Source organism: Oryzias latipes, chromosome 5, assembly GCF_002234675.1.
Source record: "Oryzias latipes chromosome 5, ASM223467v1".
In the NCBI taxonomy this organism is placed as follows: Eukaryota; Metazoa; Chordata; class Actinopteri; order Beloniformes; family Adrianichthyidae; genus Oryzias; species Oryzias latipes.
The window spans coordinates 29,206,192-29,230,288 of record NC_019863.2 but is presented as its reverse complement, the minus strand read 5'-3'; the positions used below and the strand labels follow the sequence as shown (position 1 = coordinate 29,230,288).

The window sequence follows — 24,097 nt, the reverse complement described above, 5'->3', positions numbered from 1 at the left end:
GGGGATGCGGTTTAATTGCTGCCACGTTCTGCTTCTCCATGCAGAAAAGCAGGACTTGCCGTTTGTCTGAGGTCAACGCTGACGGTCGCTTCCTCAGAGGCCGCTCCGCCTTCCTCCTCTGTAACCAGTAAATGACCTACAATCCTGTTTTATGGACTCCGCTCGGTGGGGGGTTGATCAGACTGCATCTGCATTGCAGGCACAGCATCCATGACTGCATGAATGCAATGTTGGGACTAAGTGGCTGCTGGTTAATGGCTCCCGGTTTTTGCATCTTTGTGCATCTGCTTTCATTTATGACATCAGCCCAGTCTGCTGCAGGCGGGAAGGATAAGTAGATTCGTTAGAGCACGCAGACATGCATGCAGTTTCACTTCACCCTCATCGCTGATTGAAAGCTTTACATCAGAAGTGGCCCTCAGTGTGTGTGCGCGGCCCCCACCGATGCTAATAACTCAGCTCTCGCCGAGTGAAAACTTGACAGGAGAGTTATGGGCTTTGTGTAAACTTTTATTTGCATATTGATCTCTGCTTCCTGCTGCTCCCGTGTTCATACTGGCACCACATCGTCCGCAGAAAAACTGTTCAGTCAGCCTCCGTGGCTGCACATGGAAACAGCAGCGGTGACACAATTTCTCATGATTAAAGACACGTGTTAAAAAAATTAAGCTCAAAACTGTGGTTGTGAGTATTTTTTTACTCAAATCGTTGTAAAGCAGGAGCAGACAAAAAAACTGGATAAAGCTCGTGTGACGTACAAGTGACTACCACTCTGCTCCATTAGGCATCCGCTGGCAGACAAACAGATGCACGAACGTCTTTGTTTTCCTCTTCTACGCTGGCATCTGGAAACTGTACGGCTGGATAGCTCTGATATTGGTCACCTTTTTTGTTACACCACTAATGTAAGGTTGGAGGCTCCGTAAGCTAGCCGGAGAGGCAGATGATGGGAAGGAGAAGAGTTTACTCTGTCTGATCCAACCCACAACTCAGATGTGAATTTCTGTTGAACTGTTGCCGCTCTGCACAAACTCTGTCCTAGAAAACCACACAGGTTCTTTTAATTTTGGCCAAAAACAGCATAATCGTAAGTAAAAGACTGCTGGAAACATTTTGACAAATGATGAGCGGAGTGAGGCTTTGAGAAGGAGTTACTATTTGTTGTTTTGTAACGTTTATAACAAGGTTTTTCTTCATTGTTATTTGTTTCTCAGCAAATCAAAAAAGGATTTCTCTGAGTTTTTTGTGCTTTTTTTTGTAATACCCAAATCACATAACAAACAGAATCAAAACGTGACCCAAACATCAATGTTTGAACTGAATTGTGAAGAAAGTGTATCAGTTATAGGGATGTGACAATAAATCAACTTGATCGATGAATTGATTTCTATTCCTACAATCCAACCAGATTGATCTGTCAGAGCCAAGTTGAATCCTAAACCACTATAAAGAAAATTCAAAAGAAAATAAATCACTTATAATCGATAATTCCATTTAGATTGACACACAGTAGTTTTTTTTACTACAATGTAAAAAAAGACCATCACAGCGGACAACACACGTGATGTCAGCAAAAGCTGATCAGTCCATCATTTCAGTCCAATGTGTGGAAACACTTTGAATTTACCAAAGACATACAGTGTGCTAGAATATTCTAAGAATGTTTTCATTGGATTCTTTGAATGTGGAAAAACAACAGTGGGCTGAACTTTAGGAAATTAAAATGTGAATGGATTTGACATTTCTTTGTGTTTACTTGTTTGTTTGTACACATAATTAATATGTACTTGAATATTTGCAAGAAACACAAAGAATCTGGAAAACTTCACCTGCTCAGGTATTTCTCTCCGAGTCCCTGGTGGAATTTTAATGTCTTGTATTGATTTTCAGTCAGTGGATGGGATCGTTCAAAATGAACCAATATCGGCTATGAATTGTATCGTCAATCACAAATTATGATGACATTAAATCGTTGTCAAAATGGATCATTACACCACTAATATGGGTTTATACCTAAATACAGACGCGGATTGTCGTTCCACTCTCTAAACTTGTGACCGCTGCTCTCACATCAGATTTAGCTCTCAAAGATGTCTCTGTTTAATTTAAGCACATTGCCCAAGGAATCGCTCAGGAGTTGAGAGCTCTGCGTCTTTATCTGCTGTGGTTTGGGAGGCTGACACTAAAAAGACACGCCAACAAATGTACCAGCAACATAAAATATTCATTGTTCTTTGGCAGCCCACAGGTGGAGGATGAGGGTTTTTCTGACGTAGAGTCTTCTGGCTGAAAGGCTACTAGAGCTCAGCTGATGAATCAATTAAACTAAATCAGGCTTCTTCAGATAAAAAAAAAAGTCATGAATGTGCTCCTCAGACTTCAAAACAAAGAGTAGGAGCGGAAGAGGCCTCTCACAGCTGATACACAAAGCTTTAAATGGACGAAAGAAACAAAAGGTAGTGTTTTGTTGTTGGACTCGTGTCCTGTGTAGGCAGCCAGTCTCGCCTGTTTCCTGTGTGTGTGTTTACAGTTTGCCACGCTGCCTCTGTCTGGGTCACACTCCTCCCGTGGGGGCTGACTGGCTGCTGGATTTGGTGGGAAACGGTTGGTGGTCGAGATCTTGCAGAGGGGGTTTATGACGGTGTAGCTGCGGCTTTCTGCCACTGACCTTCTGGTTTTGGCTCAGAAAAAAAAGTGGAAGCTTTTGTTGGTTCCCGTGAAATGCGTTGTGATCAGTCGAGGGGGGGTGGGAGAGGAGCAGGAAGCATGGCAGGGCACACACCCATGCGGGCTGTCCACATCTGTGCCTGCTTCCTTCTCGCCGGTGGTCCCCTGGTTTCACTCCACACTGTTTTTCTAGAGAGCATTTGTTTGCTTGTATTGATACCAGCAGCAGCATCAACCGGTTGGAATAAAAAAATCCCTCTGTTTGCTAGTTTTGATACCTCTGGAAATTTTGAAGAACAGTTTGGAATGGAAATCTGCAGACATGAGGTGTGGTGGACATTAACTAGAGTGATAAAGAATCACGGCTGAATAAAAACTAACTATCCAGAGAGGAAAACATGTAATAAATGTGGAATTTTACCTGATATCATGTCCTCCAGATGTTTTATTTTAGGGTTCAAGGAAGCTGAACAAAAAAACCCCCAAACTGTTAGTTCGTTTATTGTTTTAATTCTGGTTTTTAGACGTTTTTATTTCATCTTTTAAATTCCCTACATGGATCCAAATTGTTGGCACATAGTTGTGCAATCCGTCTTTTGAAGAACTCCTCTTGTGCATCAGCACTCCCAAATGGCGTGCTGCTGTTGCAGAATGACTTCCTGCCGAGCTGCCGCTGAACTATCCACACTTCCTGTTCACTTCCTGCTTTGTGACTAGGCCACTTTGACATGATTTGGTTCAGTTTTGGCCGTCAAACGGACTTGAAATAAAGACAGAGGGACTTTAACCACAGCTGTTTTGGGAGTCGGCCTCCTTTCTGTCTTTCTTTCTTTTCTGACTGAAAATGCACAATGTGGAGCAAGCGTGAAGCGTGTTGCCTTTCTGTTGACAGTCCACTGTCACTGCTCTTGCACTCACCTGTCTGGAAAATCAACAAAACGACAGAAAATAATGCGATTCTGTCCCATAAACACACGATTCTACATTTAAATGTGTGCCTTTGAATTTGGTGGGGAATAAAAGGCGCTTCAGTCCAGCCAGCATTTGCATCCTCCTGTTATCAGGGTCTCATATGTTGGTCGGCCCGGTAACGGTCCTCGCTGTCATTATTCATGCAGTTTGGACACAAGGGAAGCGTTTCTGAGGTTTATGAGGGCAGAATGGGAAAGAATGAATTTCTTTATCTCCTTGCACTTTGGGGGGGGGGGGGGGGGGTAAATGTATTCCTTTGAAGATTCTCTATGGTTCATGTTTCACAATAAACCCTGTATGTGTGTTGGCAATGTTGTGGTCGTCTTGGGGTTGCGAGGGCTCTGTGTGTGTAACGGGGTGGGAGGGGGGTAAGCAAAAGCCCCTCCAAACAGAGCACCTCTTGGGTGAGCATAAACAGAGGACACAGTGTGAATGAGTTTGATGTCACTGCGGGTCTTTGTGTGCTCTGCTGAGCACCCACCCACACACACACACACACCCTCACATACACACACACACACATACACACACACACACACACCCACACACACACACACACACACTTGCACATGAGGACATGAGTAATGTGGACGAGGCTCAGACTATGTTCTGGGAGGGTGGAAGTGAGTGACAGGGGAGCTATGAAGAGTCTGTGTCTGTTAGCATCTTTGGCTTAATAAACCTGACCCCTCATCTTTGAAGGAAACAAGGGTTGTGTGTGTGTGTGTTTGTGTGTGTGTGTGTGTGTGTGGGGGGGGGGGGGGGGCACAGAGCTGGGTGCTGAGTATCCTGTCAGAAAAGCTACTGTAGCGAGCAAACACGCGCTGCATGTGCGTGCGCAGCTGAGCGTGTGAAAAATGCGTCTGCAGCTGCAGGTGTCTGCCATATTCCCCTGGAGGACGAAAAGTAACAGCAGGAGGATGGAGGATTTTTTTTTTTTTACTCCAGACTGCAGAGTTTATAAGCTTCACTCTTTTAATTGCAGTCATAAACAGTCTGTGATTGTCTGACTTACAACTGTAATATTTGCACACAAATTAAAAGTACATTTATTTATTTGTTTATCTTAAATCCACTTGGATCGGGTGTAAATGCTCCCGTGACCATCTGGCTCCTAATCACCTTTAAGATGAAGTAGCTTAATAACTCCTGGGGTCTGTCTGTGAAGGTGCTTTGTGTGTGTCTGAGTGTGTAAGCAGGACAAAAAAGCTGAAATCATCAGGAGTTTACTAAGATGATTAGAAAATAAACCAATACGCATACACAAAGCGACTCTTTTAACCATCACAGCAATGGGGACGCATTAGTCATTCTGAAATGTTGGTTTCAACCCAGGCATGAAGCGGAAAAAATGCACAAGTTTGAGCTCACACCTGACGGGAAAGTCTTAAATTCACAAACCTACAGTCAGGGAAGAGATGCAGCTGTTGGTGGCACGAGACAATGCCGTATGACAGCTGGAGGCGGGGCGGCGGGCTAATGCTAACCAAACCTGCAGGGAGGCAGACAAGTCTGCAGAGTCATGGCAGCGGTCTGCCACTCCGATGTGTTCAAAGTACAATGAAGGTGAAAGCAAAGGTGAACAAAGGCTTGTTCCTGTTTGTTTAGTGACCTTTTACGTTTCTATAGTTATGTCACCTAAACATGTCTTTCTGCCAGCTTTGCATGGATTTTAGTGCATTGCATATGCAGATGCAATGTTATTGCACTTCTTGGTAAACATAATTCCCTAAATATATGTTAAAAAACATCTTTTATTAAACATGTACACATTTAAATCAAACCTATTTAAGACTTTGTCCTAAAAATATCAAACGTTGAAAACATGACACTGCAAAATACAGACATGCATTATGTGCAGCGGCCACATGAAAAGAATACAAAGAAGATAAACTTGAATGTTTCCTATTGTAGGGAGGCTCTGCAGGTCAACGGTTATCCACATCTCCACACAGCTTCATCGAAAAGCTGGTGGATTATACACAGAAAAGGGCTCAAACAGGTTGGCCTAAGTTGTTGTGTAATTAGAGGCGCTTACAGGTTTGTTGGGTCCTGATGGCTTTTACACGCCAACATGACTTCAGTGAATTTGACTGTAAGGTGTTATTTTCACTAATGAAAGACAGGAAACGTTCTTATTTTTTCAGAGTTGAAGGTGAAATAGCTGGATCTTTTCCGAGGAGGTTTTTCAATTCTGCAAGAAATTCCAAGGACTTTCAAAAATAAAACACAGCCTTACTACATTGATGGAATCCATTGGGGTGAATGAGAATCTTCGCAGACAGGCTTTTCTTTTAATGACTTGTCCATTTCACCTTCAAATCCGCTTTTTAAAAATGTGTCTAATGACCGTTTAACATCCTTTAGAAGACTATTCTCCCATGTGTCCCAGGAGGTTCTGCTGCTGCTCTTCGTTAGAAATGTTTTCCTTTCAAGCTGTTGTAGCTCCTCTATGACTTTAATCAGACAGACAGGAAAATATAGGAGAAGAAGCTAATTTGATTCTTTGTCGTGCCTCTACCTCCCCCCTCGGAGTAGCAGATTGAGCAGAGGAAAGGGGGAGGGAGGGAGGGGAAATGAGGAAATGGAGTGGGGATTGACCCAGAATTGGTTCATGTGATTGTTCACTGATGTGCTCCTGCAACAATTAGAGAAATGGAGCGGAGGCCGTTTGAATGTATGAAATGTTCCCAGGAAGTGTAAATGATGTCAATAAAACGGCTTGGCGAAGAACTTGTCTGTGTTGGTTGGTTGCTTCGGGACATGAAATATGTTGGTGACAGCCGCATTCGATGACCTTATTTTAGGAAAAACCTGCCCACACATTTGACATCCAATGTTTCACGCGTTGTCGGTCAAGATTTTCCTACATTTATGAGCTGAAAAAAATATACTCCTTTTGATTCTGCAACACAATAATACAAACATGTGTGTCATTAAAATTACACGACTGCTGTCTTCCTTTGTTACTTTGCGTTACACTCAAGAAGACACAAGTTAGAACTGAAGCCTTCGTGGCAACGGACTAAAAATGAAAAGTAGTTAAATGTTTATCCTTTTGTTTTCAGGACACAGCTCTGAATTGATTATGGTCTGGCTGAAGTATTTACTTCTGGGAAAAAAAAAAACAGAATAAAATGATCCTGAGCAACACAAGGCACAGTGTTGCATGGTCAGTCACAAGCCCCTGTTTGCTCTTTTTAAGACAAAATATGATAAAACTTGTGTTTTTGGTGTTTTTAAATTGTTCAAGTGGCATTTTTCTGCTGACGGAGGACATATATTAAGAAAATTAAGCTTAAAATTACATATTTCTTTATTTGAATCGTGAATCAGAAGCAGACAAAAAAAAAAAGAAGTCTGAAAAAGAATTTCTTTGTGACAGAAATACCTTGGGTATTCAAGCTCGCTGCTCTGCTCCATTCTGATGCATCCACTTGCAGACAAGCTGATCCGTTAAGGTCCATTAAGATCCATTCTTTGTTTTCCTCGTCTCAAAACTGTACAACTGTGAGATTGCTCGGCGGGGTTGTTCCACGCCAACGGTCCTGCCCACAACTCAGATGAATTTCTATTGAACTCCTGCCGCTCTGCAGAAACTATGTCCTAGAAAACGACACAAGGTTTTTGATTTTGTCTAAAAACGCCGTAATAATTATTAAAAGACCACTGGGAATGCTTTGAAAATGTGGAAAGATGATTGTAGTGGGACTTTAACAAAAATAAGCACATAGGTTCACTTAGGCAATCTAGCCGCAGGAATCTAGCCGCAGGGGTTGCAATCTAGCCGCAGGGGTTGCAATCTAGCCGCAGGGGTTGCAAGCCAGTTGCCTCTGTGCCGGTCCCAAGCCCGGATAAATAGAGAGGGTTGCGTCAGGAAGGGCATCCGGCGTAAAAATTGCCAAAATAACCATGCGAATCATCCACAACACTTTACACATACCGGATCGGTCGAGGCCCGGGTTAACAACGACCGCCACCGATGCTGTTAACCTACAGGGTGTCGGTGGAAATTTGACTACTGTTGGTCGAAGAAAGAGGGGAGGCAGAAGGGTCCGTGGCCAGAGAGAGAAGGGAAAAGGCAGGAACATAGGTTTGAGAATAGGGACTCTTAACGTTGGCACAATGACAGGGAAAGGCAGAGAGCTGGCAGACATGATGGAGAGAAGGAAGGTAGATGTACTGTGTGTGCAGGAGACAAGGTGGAAGGGCAGCAAGGCACGTAGTATTGGAGGAGGATACAAACTGTTCTATCATGGTGTTGATAGGAAGAGAAACGGGGTAGGAGTGATTCTGAAGGGGGAGTTTGTAAACAGTGTTCTAGAGGTGAAAAGAGTCTCAGACAGGATGATGAGCCTAAAGTTAGAAATTGAAGGGGTGATGGTGAATGTAGTCAGTGGGTATGCGCCACAGGTTGGCTGTGAGTTAGAAGTGAAGGAGAGATTCTGGAGTGAGTTGGATGAGGTCATAGAGAGTATCCCCAGAGGAGAGAGAGTTGTTATTGGAGCAGACTTTAATGGACATGTTGGTGAGGGCAACAGAGGTGATGAGGAGGTGATGGGCAGGTTTGGTGTGAAGGAAAGGAATCTGGAGGGACAGATGGTGGTGGACTTTGCGAAGAGGATGGAAATGGCTGTAGTCAACACTTACTTCCAGAAGAGAGAGGAACATAGAGTGACATACAGAAGTGGAGGTAGGAGTACTCAGGTGGACTACATCCTATGCAGACGAGGTCATTTGAGAGAGGTTATTGACTGCAAAGTGGTGGTAGGAGAGAGTGTAGCCAGACAGCACCGCATGGTGGTGTGTAAGATGACTCTGGAGGTCAGGAAGAAGAAGAGAGGGAAAACAGAAAAGAAGACCAAGTGGTGGAAGCTACAGAATGAAGAAACTTGTGAGGAATTTAGGCAGAAGTTGAGACAGGTCCTGGGTGGTCAGGATGAGCTTCCAGATGACTGGGAAACTACAGCAGAGATTATCAGGGAAACAGGTAGGAAGATGCTAGGTGTGTCATCTGGAAAGAGGAAAGACGGTAAAGACACTTGGTGGTGGAATGAGGAAGTACAGGAATGCATCCAGAGGAAGAGGTTGGCTAAAAGGAAGTGGGATGTAGAAAGGACTGAGGAAGGTAGACAGGAGTACAAGGAAGCGCAGCGTAGAGTGAAGAGAGAGGTGGCAAAGGCCAAACAGAAAGCTTACGATGAGCTATATGACAGGTTAGACACAAAGGAAGGAGAAAAGGACTTGTACAGGCTAGCCAGACAGAGAGACAGAGATGGGAAGGACGTGCAACAGATAAGGGTGATTAAGGACAGAGATGGAAAGGTGCTAACAACTCAGGAGAGTGTACAAAAAAGATGGAAGGAGTATTTTGAGGAGCTGATGAACGAGGAAAATGACAGGGAAAGAAGGGAGGAAGATGTGGTTGTTGTGGAGCAGGAAGTAGCAGAGATTGAAAAGGATGAGGTTAGGAAGGCTCTGAAAAGGATGAAGAGCGGAAAGGCCGTTGGTCCTGATGACGTACCTGTGGAGGTATGGAAGTGCTTAGGAGAGACAGCAGTGGAATTTCTAACAAGGTTGTTCAATAGGATTTTAGAGAGTGAGAAGATGCCCGAGGAATGGAGGAGAAGCGTTCTGGTTCCGATCTTTAAGAACAAGGGTGACACGCAGAACTGCAGCAACTATAGAGGAATAAAGTTGATGAGCCACACAATGAAGCTGTGGGAAAGAGTAGTGGAAGCCAGGCTTAGGAAGAAGGTGGAGATTTGTGAGCAGCAGTATGGTTTCATGCCCCGTAAGAGCACCACTGATGCCATTTTTGCTTTGAGAATGTTGATGGAAAAGTACAGAGAAGGTCAGAAGGAGCTGCATTGTGTGTTCGTAGATTTAGAGAAGGCGTATGACAGGGTGCCGAGGGAGGAGCTGTGGTACTGTATGAGGTCGTCTGGAGTGGCAGAGAAGTATGTCAGAGTAGTTCAGGACATGTATGAGAGAAGTATGACGGTGGTGAGATGTGCTGTAGGTCAGACAGAGGAGTTCAAGGTGGAGGTGGGACTACACCAAGGATCAGCTTTGAGTCCTTTTTTGTTTGCTATGCTGATGGACAGGCTGACAGACGAGGTAAGACAGGAATCTCCCTGGACAATGATGTTTGCGGATGACATTGTAATTTGCAGTGAGAGTAGAGAGCAGGTGGAGGAACAGCTAGAGAGGTGGAGGTTTGCTCTGGAAAGAAGAGGCATGAAGGTCAGTCGTAGTAAGACAGAATACATGTGTCTGAACGAGAGGGATCAAGGTAGAAGCGTTAGGTTACAGGGGGCTGAGGTGAAGAAGGTGCAGGAGTTTAAGTACTTGGGGTCAACAGTTCAGTGTGATGGGGAGTGTGGAAAAGAGGTGAAGAGGCGAGTGCAGGCAGGTTGGAGCGGGTGGAGGAAAGTGTCAGGAGTGTTGTGTGACAGAAGAGTGCCAGCAAGACTCAAAGGAAAGGTGTACAAGACAGCGGTGAGACCAGCTCTGCTCTATGGGTTAGAGACGGTAGCAGTGAGACAGAGACAAGAGGCTGAGATGGAGGTAGCAGAGATGAAGATGTTCAGGTTCTCCTTAGGAGTGACCAGGTTAGACAGGATAAGGAACGAGTACATCAGAGGGACGGCTCATGTTGCCTGTGTTAGCGACAAAGTCAGAGAAGCCAGACTGAGATGGTTTGGACATGTTCAGAGGAGGGATAGTGGATATATTGGTAGAAGGATGTTGGAGATGGAGCTGCCTGGCAGGAGGGCGAGAGGACGGCCAAAGAGGAGATACATGGATGTCTTAACAGAGGACATGAAGTTGGCTAACGTTAGGGTAGAAGATGTTCATGATAGAGTGAGGTGGAAAAGGATGATTCGCTGTGGCGACCCCTGATGGGAAAAGCCGAAAGAGAAAGAAGAGTTCACTTAGGCCTCGACATCTGTTTGAGAAATAAAACACATTTGACTCTGTTTGAAGAGCCAACCCAGCACTTTCCTGATAATGTGGGGCAACGCGGTTCTTGGCGTCGGACTCATTTAGGCAAGCGGCCATCTTAACAGCAATAAACCAGTTCCTTCATTTGTTCTTCAATGAGGGGCACTGCCAGACCACGTGAGCAGTCAAACCAATGTTCACAGACCGCTTGAATCCTGCTTTCCTCTATTCCAGATTACCAATTGGCAGTTTCGCCGCAGGCTCTCTGGTCTCTGAGGTTAGCTTGAAAGATAAGGCTAACAAGAGGGTGTGAGCAGTGGGTCACATTTACTTATGGTTGAAGAGAGACGAGTAACCACGAAAGAGGATTCCAAATACTCATCCACAAACCGAATGTTGTGACATTTGCTACATTGAAACCAGTGTGTAGAAGTAAATGTTAAAGAAAATCTGAATTTGTCATTCTTGACTCATTCAAATGAGACATGCATCTGCATCTGGAGTATATTTGATTTTATACGTTGGTAGTCCTGTTTACAAATGCGTTCAAATAATTAAGATGACTGGACAGAGAAGTTTCGATTTGGAGAGTCTTAATAAATTATGGCAGAGATTTTATTCAATAATTCTGCATGTATTTGGAAAGTTTACAAGTATTTTTTGTTTACATTTTGTAAATTCAGCAACATCCGTATGTAAACCCCTGAACTAATCTGTTTTAACACAAAGCTGCTTCTTCTGGTTGCAAAATTCTTTTATTTGCTCCTGATATGTTTTCTTAAATAAGAGACATTTGGTATCATTTTCATACACGGACTTGTCCTAAACTGTGCCACCGGGTTCCTGTTTCAGCCTCTTTGTAGGATTTTGGATCAGCAAATGAAATCCTGAATGTGTGTGTGAGGATTTGGCCGCCTGCTGTCCCGTCCATGCGGAGGATTTTTATTTGAATGGCTTGTTTCCATCACCCTGGTAATGGCAGAGGCAGTATTCTTATTACACTCATGCAGTCATTAACTGATTACAATGAGAGAACAGGGGAGACATGATGGGAAAAGTGTCTTGAATTGATTGTGCTGGGTGGAGCGTCAGGCAGATGAAGAGATGAGAGAGTGGAGCGTAAGGAGAGTGGAGGATGATGGGTTGGTGTGCGGAATCTGCGGATGTCTGATTCAGAAAATCAATAGCAGCTCTGATTAAATGGACAGAAATGCCGACTGTAGCATCATTCAGCCGCACAGGACGGCTCTCTTCTTTCGGCAGAGAGCGTTCATGCACTTTAAGGTTTTGAATAAAAACTTTGCACCATAAAATGTCCTGTCTTCAGTTAAAAAGACAGAAAAAATCTATTATAATGCATGTTCAGGTTGTCATTAGAGAGTTGTAAATGGAGGCTTAAAGATTTTAAACACCAAATTCAAGTTTTATTCAGTGTTCTTAGATGATCGGGTCTATGCAATCTATCAAATCTCTACCTCGATTCTGTTCCAAACTCTTGACACCCTGATGTTGTCAAAAACACTAAACAGTTTATTAGCCGGAGGTTGGAAGTTTAAAGTCTTGCTAGCTCTGCAGGCAGGTTGAGGCTTAAGAGCTGCACGAAAAAGAAGCAACATTATCTTTAAATTAACAGAGTTTATTATTTCTACATAAATCCGGGGGCAAGTCTATTTTTTCTTCTGCGACTGTATATTTTCCTTTCTTTGTTTTTATTTTATTGGCTTTTCACAAAGCAATCCATGTGTTTACACCCCGTCAGCTGGAAATCCATTCGTTCCTGTGTGAATCCGCTAATGGCTGACAGATGTGTGGAAGTCCAGCTGCAGTGGATTTCAGCTGTGACCCGGACTGTTGGCCAGATCAGGGATTTGAGCTGTCAGGGCTGAGCTTCAACGGTGGAAGGCTCCACAATTTGGCATCCGATAAGTTTGGAACTTTTATTTAGAAAAACGTTCAAACATACAATCATCAACAGTCGTTAGGAATAATCCCTCATGAAGTTCCATCAGAATAATATAAGGCCTCCCTGACCTTTTATCATCTTGTGCAAAAATGTTCAATCCATAAAATAAAACTAAAGAATTAAACAAATAAGCTTTTTAAAAAAAGCATTTTTAAAGCAAACAAACATTTCCTCCTCATTCCATCCATTTTTCCTTGTTAGTCATTTCATTGTGACCTTAACATCTATTCATGCCTCTGCTCTTTTCCTTGGGGGTCTCTCTCATTTCATTGATGACACTGATATGCCCAGAGCTCCCAAATCCAAGAGGCCAATACAGCATTTCCATGGCTCTTTGGAAAATGCACATTTGTCATGTCATCATCCAGTGTCTCTGCTTAATGTTCCCATGTTTGCTTTTTCATAGATGACAGCTGCAGTTGCTCAAAGACAGTCAGTTCTCTGCACCTCTGTATAAAATCTGTGCAGAAATGTTGCATCATGGTGCATTTGTCATCAACTTCCTACACTAATGAAAACATAAACAGAGGTCACATCCTTTCCCAACTGCAACTGTCTTTTACCCAAATGAACGAAATGGGATGTAGACTTATTCTGTATTTAGGACATCTGAAGCAGCTTTTCTGTTTCATCTGTTCATCAGTTTTATTTATTTTTTACATGTAAATTGACTTCCATGTTCCTTTTTTCAGTTTAGGAAACCCTTTTTCTTTTTTTGCCCTTTTTAGATTTAAAATTCTTTGGAGAATTTCTGTAGAAACCCTATCTTGGTTACCATGGGAACATGGTTGGGACGTGCTCGCACAGTGATAAGAGCCCAGCTGGATCTGTGAGTCCAAATCAGAAGACTGTCAGTAGACGTTTGAATCCACAGCTGTGACATCCCTCTAGAAAATACACAGTTTCACATCGACATTCTCACTTCTCATTAGTTTGTTTCATTGTTTACTTTTTGTTGGTTTGGTTCATTGTTTACAACTTTGGGTTCAAGATGGGCTGTCCTCACAAACGCCCTGTTTTTATGCTGTGTGGAAGCAGCTGCACACATAGCTGTGCCAGTTGGGTTAATCCTAATCTAAAGTCTGATAATGGCCGCAGACTAATCAGAGGTGCGGTACAAGTGAACAGAACAGAACCAGATGGGCACACTGTGCTTCTGTTTATGTAATCTCGGTTGGACCTGTAATTGTTTTCACAAAAACCAGGGCAGCTGTGCTCCGTAAACAACCTTTCAAGTTTGTGTTTAGTAACTTCAGCTGCACTCTAGAAGGTGGGATATGAAATGACTGAAAATTTCTTAACCTCTTAAAGGTAAATGTGTGAGCACTTTGGCATACCAAACAAGAGCTAAGTTTATCTGTAGAGGTGTTTTGTATTCTTTGACGTCTTAGAAGCTGTGTGTGAATTATTTTAGGTAATGTGCAATAATTAGAAAAAAATCCAAATCATCATCCTTCCACCGCTGTGCTTTGTAAATGTTTGTATAGCTGTCTATTCTCAGTTTAAAACTGAACTGTATGTTACACCACTGAACCGAAGGGTTTTTTCTTTTTTGCCTCCTGGATACCGGTACTTTAATGTTTAAGTGTCAAACAATACATTTAAAAAGGATTTATTATTATTGTTCTATTATTTATTAGGGCAAATAAAAAGCTTTTCGTCATTGTTCTTGCGTATCAGAAAAATGTAAAAAAAATTGGTCTGAATTTGTGTTGATGGTTGTTGTTTTGTTGCACACAGATCATACATAGAACCAAAACAAAGTTGTGACTCAAAAATTAAGATTTGAACTGAATCGTAGAGAAAGTGCATCGTTACTTGTTCATAGAGGTGAATTGCTTACAATTTTGTCTTTAAGAATTTCTGATTTCACAAAAGTTTTCACTGTTTAAATAAAATTGAATGAGAATTAAGGAATGCTTTTTTACAAGTACATAAAGACCTGAAAGGAGAGTTTCCACCTTAAGACTGGGAGACTGTGGCTTCCAATCTATCGCGAAGTCGACCGGTGATGGGTGAAACCATATGAGGGTTCCTGATCAAGGCTGAGACTCAAGTTCACTGCTCCCTAAATGAACAGAATACATTAAACGTGGCTGCATATATTGCAGGTTTTCAGAAAAATGTTCAGCAGATAAATATAGAAACCCTTTTTTAAGTTTAAGTTGTAAGAAAAATATGTTGTTTACGAAATAGTTTCTTTGGGTTTTTCTTGTCATTTATGTAAAATACTGTATATAAAATTCATATTTACGTCTAGTTAGTGTATTTTCTGTTTAAACTCTCAAATGAAGCCACATTACATATAAATTATGGGATTACTCATTAAGAATTTAAACTGGGATAAAAACATGAAAATGTCCTCCTAAAGTCTTCTGCCTGTTTCCTAAAACTTTACTGACCACCAAGACACTTTCTTGATTTTAATGGCCATGTCACACAGCCACTACCAGCTTTTTGCTCTTTTACACGGATGAAAATTGGTCCGTCCGTCCATCCATCCATCCATCCATCCATCCATCCATCCATCCATCCATCCATCCTTCTTTGCTTATTCGGGACCGGGTCACAGGGGCAGCAGTCTCAGCAGAGATGCCCAGATTTCCCTCGCCCCGGCCACTTCCTCCAGCTCCTCTGGGGGGACCCAGAGACTTTAGGCAGGCCGAGAGACATAGTCTCTCCAGCGCGTCCTGGGTCTTCCCCGGGGCCTCAGCCCAGTGGGACATGCCCGGAACACCCCCCCAGGGAGGCGTCCAGGAGGCATCCAGAGTAGATGCTTGAGATCCACTTTTTATGCTACAGCCATAAATTTGTCTATGCATTTCTCAAAATTGCAACTGACAAAAAATTTGAACAGCTCAAAACGGAATTCATGTTGAGACACACCGGCTAAAACCCCTAGATTGACATGTGTGCATCGATGAATGACGAATGCAAGAAACACTTGTGAATTAGGTAGATCACGCATGAATATATATGCGGAAAATTTGCAATATGTATGTACTGGCAGTGTGACAACTGTCAGGAATATTTTGGTGTGCAGACACATGAACACAGAAATTCATTTGTGTTTTAAGTCATGGATCTATCTGCCTTAAAGTCCATCTCAGTCAAGGCCGTCTATTAAAATGTAACCCATCATGTGTGAAGGTTTGGATACCCATCCTGGATCAGGGTTCCTGTTATAGAAAATCTCTTTGTTTCTAGTGATGTGTTCATGTTCACAGTTTACTACAGGGAATATGTTACGGTGTCGTCACAAATTCAGTGTTTTAGTCTTTTAGAGACTTTCTGAACCCAAACCAACCACAAAGGTATCTGTCATCAGGTTTTGGATGACAGGGGGGCGTTTTATAATACACCCATTGTGTATTTTGTTAAAAGAGAGAACGCCTAAGGTAGAGACACCAACCTCTTGCTTTTAAAAGGAAAAGGGACTGGGCACTCCTTCTGCCTCTGACACTGAAGCTCTCGTCTGAACAGTTTGTTTTTGTTGGCAACAAAAAAGATTGTTCGCTGCCGGTGGGAGGGAGGGGGAAGGATGGGCAAAAGCACAAAAGATGTCGGACTTTCCAGGGAAAAAGCAATGAGATAAAAAAACGATAGGGATGCAATGATAGGGATGCATTGAAGATGTTTCTGTGAAAGTACGCTGAGACAAAAAACAATGTGTTTAATGGCGATTAGCTTGTTCCTCTGGCCCTGTGCCACAGCGGAGACAACAAAAGCTTTGAAGCACAGGTGGACAGAATACACTCATTATCGTCTCATTGTGTCACTCTATTTGACGTGTCGGTGTTTACATTAGGGCAAATGACTCCTTGGTTATCACTAGCTTGTGGCTAAGGGTTGATAGAGCATGAACATGCACACAAAAGCATCTCTGGCACTTCCTCATCATTGGCAGAGATCACAGCTGACTGAATCTCTTTTTTTGGTTTGTGTCAGGAATTGGAGAAGAAAATAGAATGATTTTCATGTCCCGCTCAAATGAAAATTGTATTTTTGGTGTTTCAAACATGTTCTTGTAGCCTTTTTCTCATGATGGAGGACATATATAAAGAAAATTTATCTCAAAATAACATTTCTGAATTTGTCTTTATTTAAATAAGAAATAGATTGTATTTGTGACAGAAAATATATTAGGTGGGCCACAAGCTCCCTACTCCACTCCATTCACACGCATCCACTCGGAGACAAACAGATCCACGTATGTATTCATTTTCCTCCTGACCTGGTATCTGGCTCAAAACTGCACGGATGGATAGCTCTAATATTTTGTTAGATTTGGGTTGTGAGGGGCTGTAAGCTAGTGGGTGAGAGTGAAAACAAAGGGATGATGGGAAAAGAGCGCAGGCTTACTCCCTGCCAACAGTCCAGGCCACAACTCAAGAGGTGAATTTCTAACAATGAACTCCAGCTGCTCTGCAGAAACTATGTCCTAGAAAAACAACAAAGGTGTTTTGATATTGGCTAAAAATGGCATAATTATGATTAAAAGACCACTAGGAATGCTTTAGATCAAAATATGTTTGGAGTGGGACCTTAATGGATTTTCACAGTCATCTCAACATCAACTTTCACGCAGGCTCTCTTCCAGATTTTCCCTCCCCCAAACAGACTTTTTGAAGTCTTTTACATCATGACAAAATGATAGGACAATTGCTGTTGCCCATTTTCTTCCTTTAGTGAGATATAGTTTATCAACCAGACCTAAAGACACAAAATTCCTTAGAAATAATGCCATTGTTTTACTCTCACTGATGCCTTTTCCAGCTTCATGCCTTCAGGCTTCACACGTCTTTGTTGCACGTATTTGTGAAGAATGGCCCCCCCCCCCCCCCCCCCCCCCCCAGCTGAAGATTGCTCTGCTTGGTGTCTGCAGATCAAATGTCATCACGTGTTTGTGTCTTTGGCCTAGTTAGCGTTAGAGTGATCATTCTAGGAATAGGTTAATTCCCTCAGAGCTTTTAGATAATGAGCTTTTTTTGTGTTTGACGAGACTCTACTTCTGACAAACCTGAGCATTGATTAAAACTTCAGTTTTCTCCAGCATTAAATCACACACAAACTTTCTGTTTAATATCCATCGTAGCCTGACCTCATTTGCTCACTGGGGAATTTGAATGGTGCTTTAGCTGGTGCATGAAGCCGATAAGAGACTCGTTTGCTGCATGAAAGGCCTTTTTTTGCATCCCTCTTCATTCCTCCTTCATTCAGACACTTCTTCTGGCAGCTGAAGGATATTTTTAGTTTTGGACGAGCTTCCTTGATTTTTTTTGTGGCCTTAATCCTGAAGATGCATATGTGCATTTGTGAGGTGCTTACTCTTCCAATCAATGCTATTGATTACAGCTTTTGTTGGTGCAGCTGGCTTAAACGTTTGTCCAGCTGAGCCTCTGTGTGCGTGTCTGTTAATGGATTGATTATTGAAAGCTGCGATTCCTTCTCCCCGTGGGGCTGGATTTCTTTGTCATGTGTGGTTGCAAGTGTAGGATCTGTCTGGACACACACGTGAAAGTCTCTTGTATTTAAGGGTTAGCAATAAGCATTAAGAAGGACAAAACTGATCAGAACTGCTCCTCCTTAAAACCTGCGCTCTTTTCAGACATACTTTATTCCAATTTTCCGGCCAAAGTCTCTTACAAAACAAACACTGAGTTGATTGTTGAGTGTAATTTCACCTGGATGGAGGATCTCAGGTTTTTTTTTTTTTCTTAATGCACAGGATGCTGTCTCTCTGTGGAAAACCTTTGCATGGGAACCATGGCGTCTTTGACATTTACACATCTGCTTGTTGTTTGCGTCTCTCTGCAATCACACCTCCAGAGCCTAGCTTCTGATCTGGTTTATTTTATAGAGGGCTAAAGGCTGTGACAACCTTCCTTTTCATTACTGCTTTAATGTAACTTCTACACCCCAAGTGTGGAACCCAGCAGATCTTATGCGAATGTGTTGTTTAAAAATTCAAAACACGCGTCTGGATTCCTTCCATGTTTGTCGCAGCAGTCGTTTAAAAATAATAGCAGTAGTTAGTGGTGGACACCATGAAATGAAGTTGAACCAAGCTGGACAATGACTCGTTTTCTTCAGATATGTGTGGATGAGACTTCTGGATAAAATTGTTGAAGATGTGCAAAAAAAAAGGTTTTGGTTATGGCGAAAATTCAGAAGCGTACACAAATCTTAATGCTTGCGTGGTTCGCAGCATTAACTTTTCCTTTGACTTTAAAAGCAATCTCAACAAAATCCTTAGTAACGGAGACCATGTTTGAGCTGAGAGGATGAGGGAGGAACTGCAGGAGAAGACACATTGATTGCACTTTTGAGAGTTTGATCCGCACATCATATATATAAATTAAGTCAGAAATAAAATCTGTAAATGAGAACTGGAGAGAGTGAGTATAACGTCACCCATAGAAAATACTTCTGGCTCCAACAAAATGAAGTCAATTCAGTCGCCATTTTTTTGCACCCTTACGGATGTTGCCATGTTGGAGCCAGATGATGTCAGTAAGCAGTGAATTGGTTCGAGTCATTTCTATGGCAAATGTTCTCGATCAGGTGTGAGCTCTTTGGAAGTCCAAACCCCTTCTACTGAAAGCGGGCTACACAAAATCAATCAAACATTTTGAATTTGGGATCTGGGAGCCAGGAGGCTCCACCTATTTTTATTGAGGCATCTGATTGGTCAGTTTATAATTTGAATAGCTTACACATCAGAAGGAAATGTGATTTTTTTTTCTACAGAACTTGTTTATTTGTACTTTCATAAATAACCTTTAGGTCATTGTTAGACATGCAATAAATGAAAGGACAGCTGCAGCTCATGAGTGTGTTGTCCTCGCTGCAGTGTGTGAGTGTCCGTGTGGCTGCACTTACACAATGTGCTGCTTTGCTGGGATATCCACTTCACATTAATTATTGGCTTAAACTGTGCTTTTACGTACATTAACCTCCTCACCAAGGTCACTTGCGGCTATAAAAGGAGCTCATCTAAATTCAAGCTGCTCTCAGAGTCACCCTATTTGTTAAAAAGAAACAAAAAAAAGAGAAGGGTGAGCATGCTGAGTTGTGCTATTCAAATGTGTTTAATTCCTTCCTGGAAGACTGTGCGCAGCAATGCCTGGAGACCTGAAAGCGAGCAGGAAAACCGCCGCTGCATCGCGCAGATGTGCAGCGATGGGTTTAAGTGTGTGTGTTAGTGGTGGGTGTGGTTCCTAATGCACGCTTGGGAGAAACCATATGTGAGGAGAAGATAGAACAGGGGGCTGTTTTCAGCAGTTTGTTTGCAAAGATTCAGTGTCTTTATGTCCACAGAAGTGTGGTTGTGGGATTTTTTCCTTTTTCTTTTTTTTACTGGCTTTCTACTATGATGATCAGTGTGTCTTTGTTTGCAGCATCCTACAGGGAGTCACTGGTGTGGTCGCTCTGTGTGGGGGGAGTTGATTTGCATCCCCTAAGGGCTGAACTGGGGGGTTAGGATGTGGAGTGGTGGATTGGATAAATGCTGCCTCATGGCTTTTTTTCCCGCAGCTTAAAGTGATTAGCTACTATGTCCACACTGAAAGACCTTCTACTTTGACTTTAGTTTAACGCATCACGTGAGGTCAACATCTCCCTGTGAAATGTTTCTCTGAATTAATCAACGTTGCAGCACAACCTGCAACAGAGTGGCACGTCTTTGACAGCTACATCTGAATTCATCACCTCCACCGTTGTTCTGCTAAAGACAGTGACGTTAGAAACACAAATACTGGGCTGTCAGCTCAGAGCTGAGGGGACAGTTCTCGTTTTTATCAGGGATTACTTTATAACCGCGATATTCACTGAAGCAATTAACTTCGGTGAACTTGGTGTCTGGATGGAAATTTCAGCAGAACCTGTAGTCCTGTTTCCGATGGATTAAAAGCAGCTTTAATGTGACTTTTAGATTTCCGCATGCTGTCAATAAAAGGCTTCATTTTGGACATTGACTGCCTAAAGTTTTGCTTTTATTTTCATTTTTTTAGGTAAGAATTTTAGGTTTTGTTAAGATGTTGACATTTTTTACTTGAAGTGGAGTGGTGGAAGCATTGGTGCATCAAAATAAGAAGGTTTGTATGTTGGTTAGAACAAATTAACATAGGATTTGTTTTGCTTTCCTGTTCATCTTTACTTTCACACAGATGTTATGGCGTTTGGTGACTTTAAAAAAAGACTTTCTTTGATTTCAACCTTTTAACAAAAGTAAAATATATGTTGCTGTAAATGTTTATTTAGAAAATGGATCTTTTTTATTCTTTAAAACCCTTAAGAATTTTGTATTTGGGGTATATTTTAAAATCTGGACTTGCACACATCTCACAACTGTTTTGCTGTAACATTTACAGTATTAGGTAAATAGATACAGCGTGCCTAATATTTTTAGTCACAACATTTTTTTTCAGGTTGTATTTCTATGTGCTAAATACCATCTTGTCATAGCTGTCTTCATTTCTTGCTTTTTTCTTTTATGTCCTTCTTCTCTCAGGGTTCGCCCTCAAATGGCCAATGAGAAGATAGAAGGCTGTCATGTGTGCACCCTGGTCACTCCTGGGGAGCCCCAGGTCCTCCTTGGGAAGGACAAGGCCTTCACCTACGACTTTGTGTTTGATTTGGACTCAGAGCAGCACCTCGTCTACCAGACCTGCGTGTACAAGCTGATCGAGGGCTGCTTTGAGGGTTACAATGCCACTGTGTTTGCCTACGGTCAGGTATGAATGCAGGACTTGAAGTTTGAATTGTAGAATATAAGACTTAATTTTAGGATTATAAAGACAGGAAAAAGTAAAAAAAAAATGTCCTTAAAAGCAGGCATACCTCTATAAACTCTAAGAATGATATAATCAAAAACATAAAACCTCTGCACATAGATGAAATTGAGTAAACTGTGATTGTTTTTAGACTGGTTCCGGTAAGACCTACACCATGGGAACGGGTTTTGACGTGAACCTGGGCCTGCAGGAGCAGGGCATCATCCCTCGAGCCGTTCATCAGCTCTTTGAAGGGATCCAGAGCAGGAGGCTGCGAGCACAGCAGGCCGGCGTCCAGGCGCCCGAGTTTAAAGTCAGCGCCCAGTTTCTGGAGGTGGGAGGATCACCGTTGTATCACCTAATCTAGTTTCACATGACGTCCCGTCGACATTTTTGCAGAGTTCACGTCTGTGTGTGCTGGATGTCTGTCCACATTAACTGGAACCAGATGGGACTAAACAGAAGAGGCAAAGGGATGAGCCTCGTCCCCCATAAGCGGGAAGTGGCAGCCTGAAGACAGATGGGTCGGGTCGGGGGTGTGTGTGTGTGTGTGTGTGAGTGTGTCCTGTTTGGGCTTTGTTGGCCCTGATTAATGTTTGCCATTACCTCTGACATTATTCCTCATCATTCTGAGACAGAAGATGGGAAAGAGTAAGGAGTCGGAGGGAGGATGGATGCACCGTAACAAGAAATGTGACAAATGTGTATAGATTATTACTTCCTTTGGGATTTCTAAAAAAAACCACTGCATGTGTATTGTGTTATAAAAGTAGTTCAGTCATCATGTAATTGGAGGCAGTTTTTTTAAAACCAACTTTTATCCTGATATTTATCCTGTTTGCTGCTCATTCGTGTGTTTTAAGTTTTGAGGTCAAAAGGTTATCTTAGTTGATGCCTAACAGATGTTTGTGTTGGTGGGCCCTGCCGACCTCTGTGACCTTTGGCTTTACTGGTTTCCGATTGGTCATTTTTTTTAAACGCTGTGACCACAGCGTTGTATATTTAAGCAAAAATAACGTTCTGGATGTATAAGTCTTCTACTGGAGAGAATTTTTATTTTTTATTTTTACCAAAAAAAAGTGTCATCAGCTGCATAATAACCCCAATCCTACCTGCATGGGTGTCTGTTGTAGTTGTACAATGAGGAGATCCTGGATTTATTTGACGGAACCAGAGATCCAGAGAGCCGCAACAGGAAGTCCAACATTCGGATTCACGAGGACGCCACCGGCAGCATCTACACTACAGGAGTCACTTCCAGACTGGTTCACTCGGAGGAGGAGGTGGGTTGTTGTGCATGTGTCTGGTCTGATTTGTTATTTAAAAAAAGATTTGGTTCTTTTTTTATTGTTTATTATAGTAGTACATGATAGCACCATAATGCACCACCTCTGTGACCAAAACAAGAAGTGCACTTCTTCTTCCACTCCAAATCTTCACCTCCCCAGCACCGCTGCTAATAACCATCTTTTCTGAACTCAAACCTGGAGACCGTTTCCTAACACAGATGGTTTCATCCATCATGACAGGAACAAGCACTGACGTGGTGAGACAAAGCACAAGTCACCAGTAAAAGTAATGAACTGCACTTCACAGACATAACAGCTGCCAAGACCCATATGGTGTGAAGACAGGAAAAACAGAAAAGGTCAGGAAAGCTGGTTTGATGTCTGGCATCAGGTGAATGAACAAAAGCATCTGTGAGGTGGTTGGATTTTACAGGCATTTACGAAGAAGAGGATCAGAAAAGAGACAAAGACTCACATCAACGGTGGGAAAAAAAAAGGAGGTCAAGCTCGCGAAGAGCAGCAGATCATGTAAAAAACATCAGAAGTGAGGATCGGTTAAAAACAAACAAATGAGACTATTTTTTTCAAGCAAGTAGATGGAGACAGAAGGGAATTTTTCACAAAAAGCAACACCAGATGAAAAAAGAAATAATTTGACAATAACCGAGAAAGACAGGAAGGACGCATTTGAACAAAGGAAATCTTCCAGCTGACTGAAACTCATCTTGAGCATGATTTCATGAACACATCAAAAGCTCAACCAGATGAAGGCCCTTAAGAAAGAAAAGTGGCAAGTTATTGTCTTCACCATCTTCTTCTTCTGTTGTGGTTCTTTCCTTCTTCCCTCTTCATTTTGAATAAAAAGCCACTCTTCCTGTGTGTCTGCAGCTGCTGCAATGCCTGAAGTTTGGCGCTCTGTCCCGCACCACAGCCAGCACGCAGATGAATGCCCAAAGCTCCCGGTCACACGCCATCTTCACCATCCACCTCTGTCAAATGAGAGTCTGTCAGCAGCTGCAAATGGTGAGATCATCTGCTGCTGGAATTCTTCAAACATTTGGTAGAAGTATTGACAAGTTGAATCCCAAATATGTTTTTCATTTATTCAAATATTTAGGTAACAAAAAGGAACATCTTGAGCATGCACAAGGAACAAAATGTCCTAAATATTTTTCTAATAAATATAGCGGCTTAGGTTAACAGGATAATCACCAGTGTTGCGTCTGTAACTCAGCCGGTATGCACTTACTCTAGCAGAATGGAGGAGGGGAGACCGGAGAGCTGGACGGTGTAAACGGCCTGGACTCAAACCCCATCGCCCAGCCGGAGTACGAGACCCTGATGGCCAAGTTTCATTTTGTGGATCTGGCTGGTTCAGAGAGACTGAAACGCACAGGGGCCACAGGAGAGAGGGCCCGGGAGGGAATCTCCATTAACTGTGGACTGGTGAGTCCATCTTAAAGGAAGAGTGTGGTCATGGTTTT

At 42.5% G+C, this 24,097-nt stretch overlaps 1 protein-coding gene across 6 annotated transcripts in view; it reads left to right on the top strand.

The window, feature by feature from the left end:
* kif21b (kinesin family member 21B) overlaps positions 1 to 24,097 on the top strand; it is a 61,612-nt gene that overhangs the window by 1,625 nt on the left and 35,890 nt on the right. For 5 of the 6 annotated variants that reach the window (XM_020703543.2, XM_020703541.2, XM_020703544.2 and 2 more), the window contains exons 2-6: positions 21,063 to 21,285; positions 21,476 to 21,658; positions 22,458 to 22,607; positions 23,502 to 23,636; positions 23,868 to 24,059. In XM_020703543.2, the coding sequence (XP_020559202.1) occupies positions 21,063 to 21,285; positions 21,476 to 21,658; positions 22,458 to 22,607; positions 23,502 to 23,636; positions 23,868 to 24,059 (883 nt within the window). The remainder of the gene's footprint in view (positions 1 to 21,062; positions 21,286 to 21,475; positions 21,659 to 22,457; positions 22,608 to 23,501; positions 23,637 to 23,867; positions 24,060 to 24,097) is intronic. The other variant, XM_020703542.2, reaches the window with a different exon arrangement.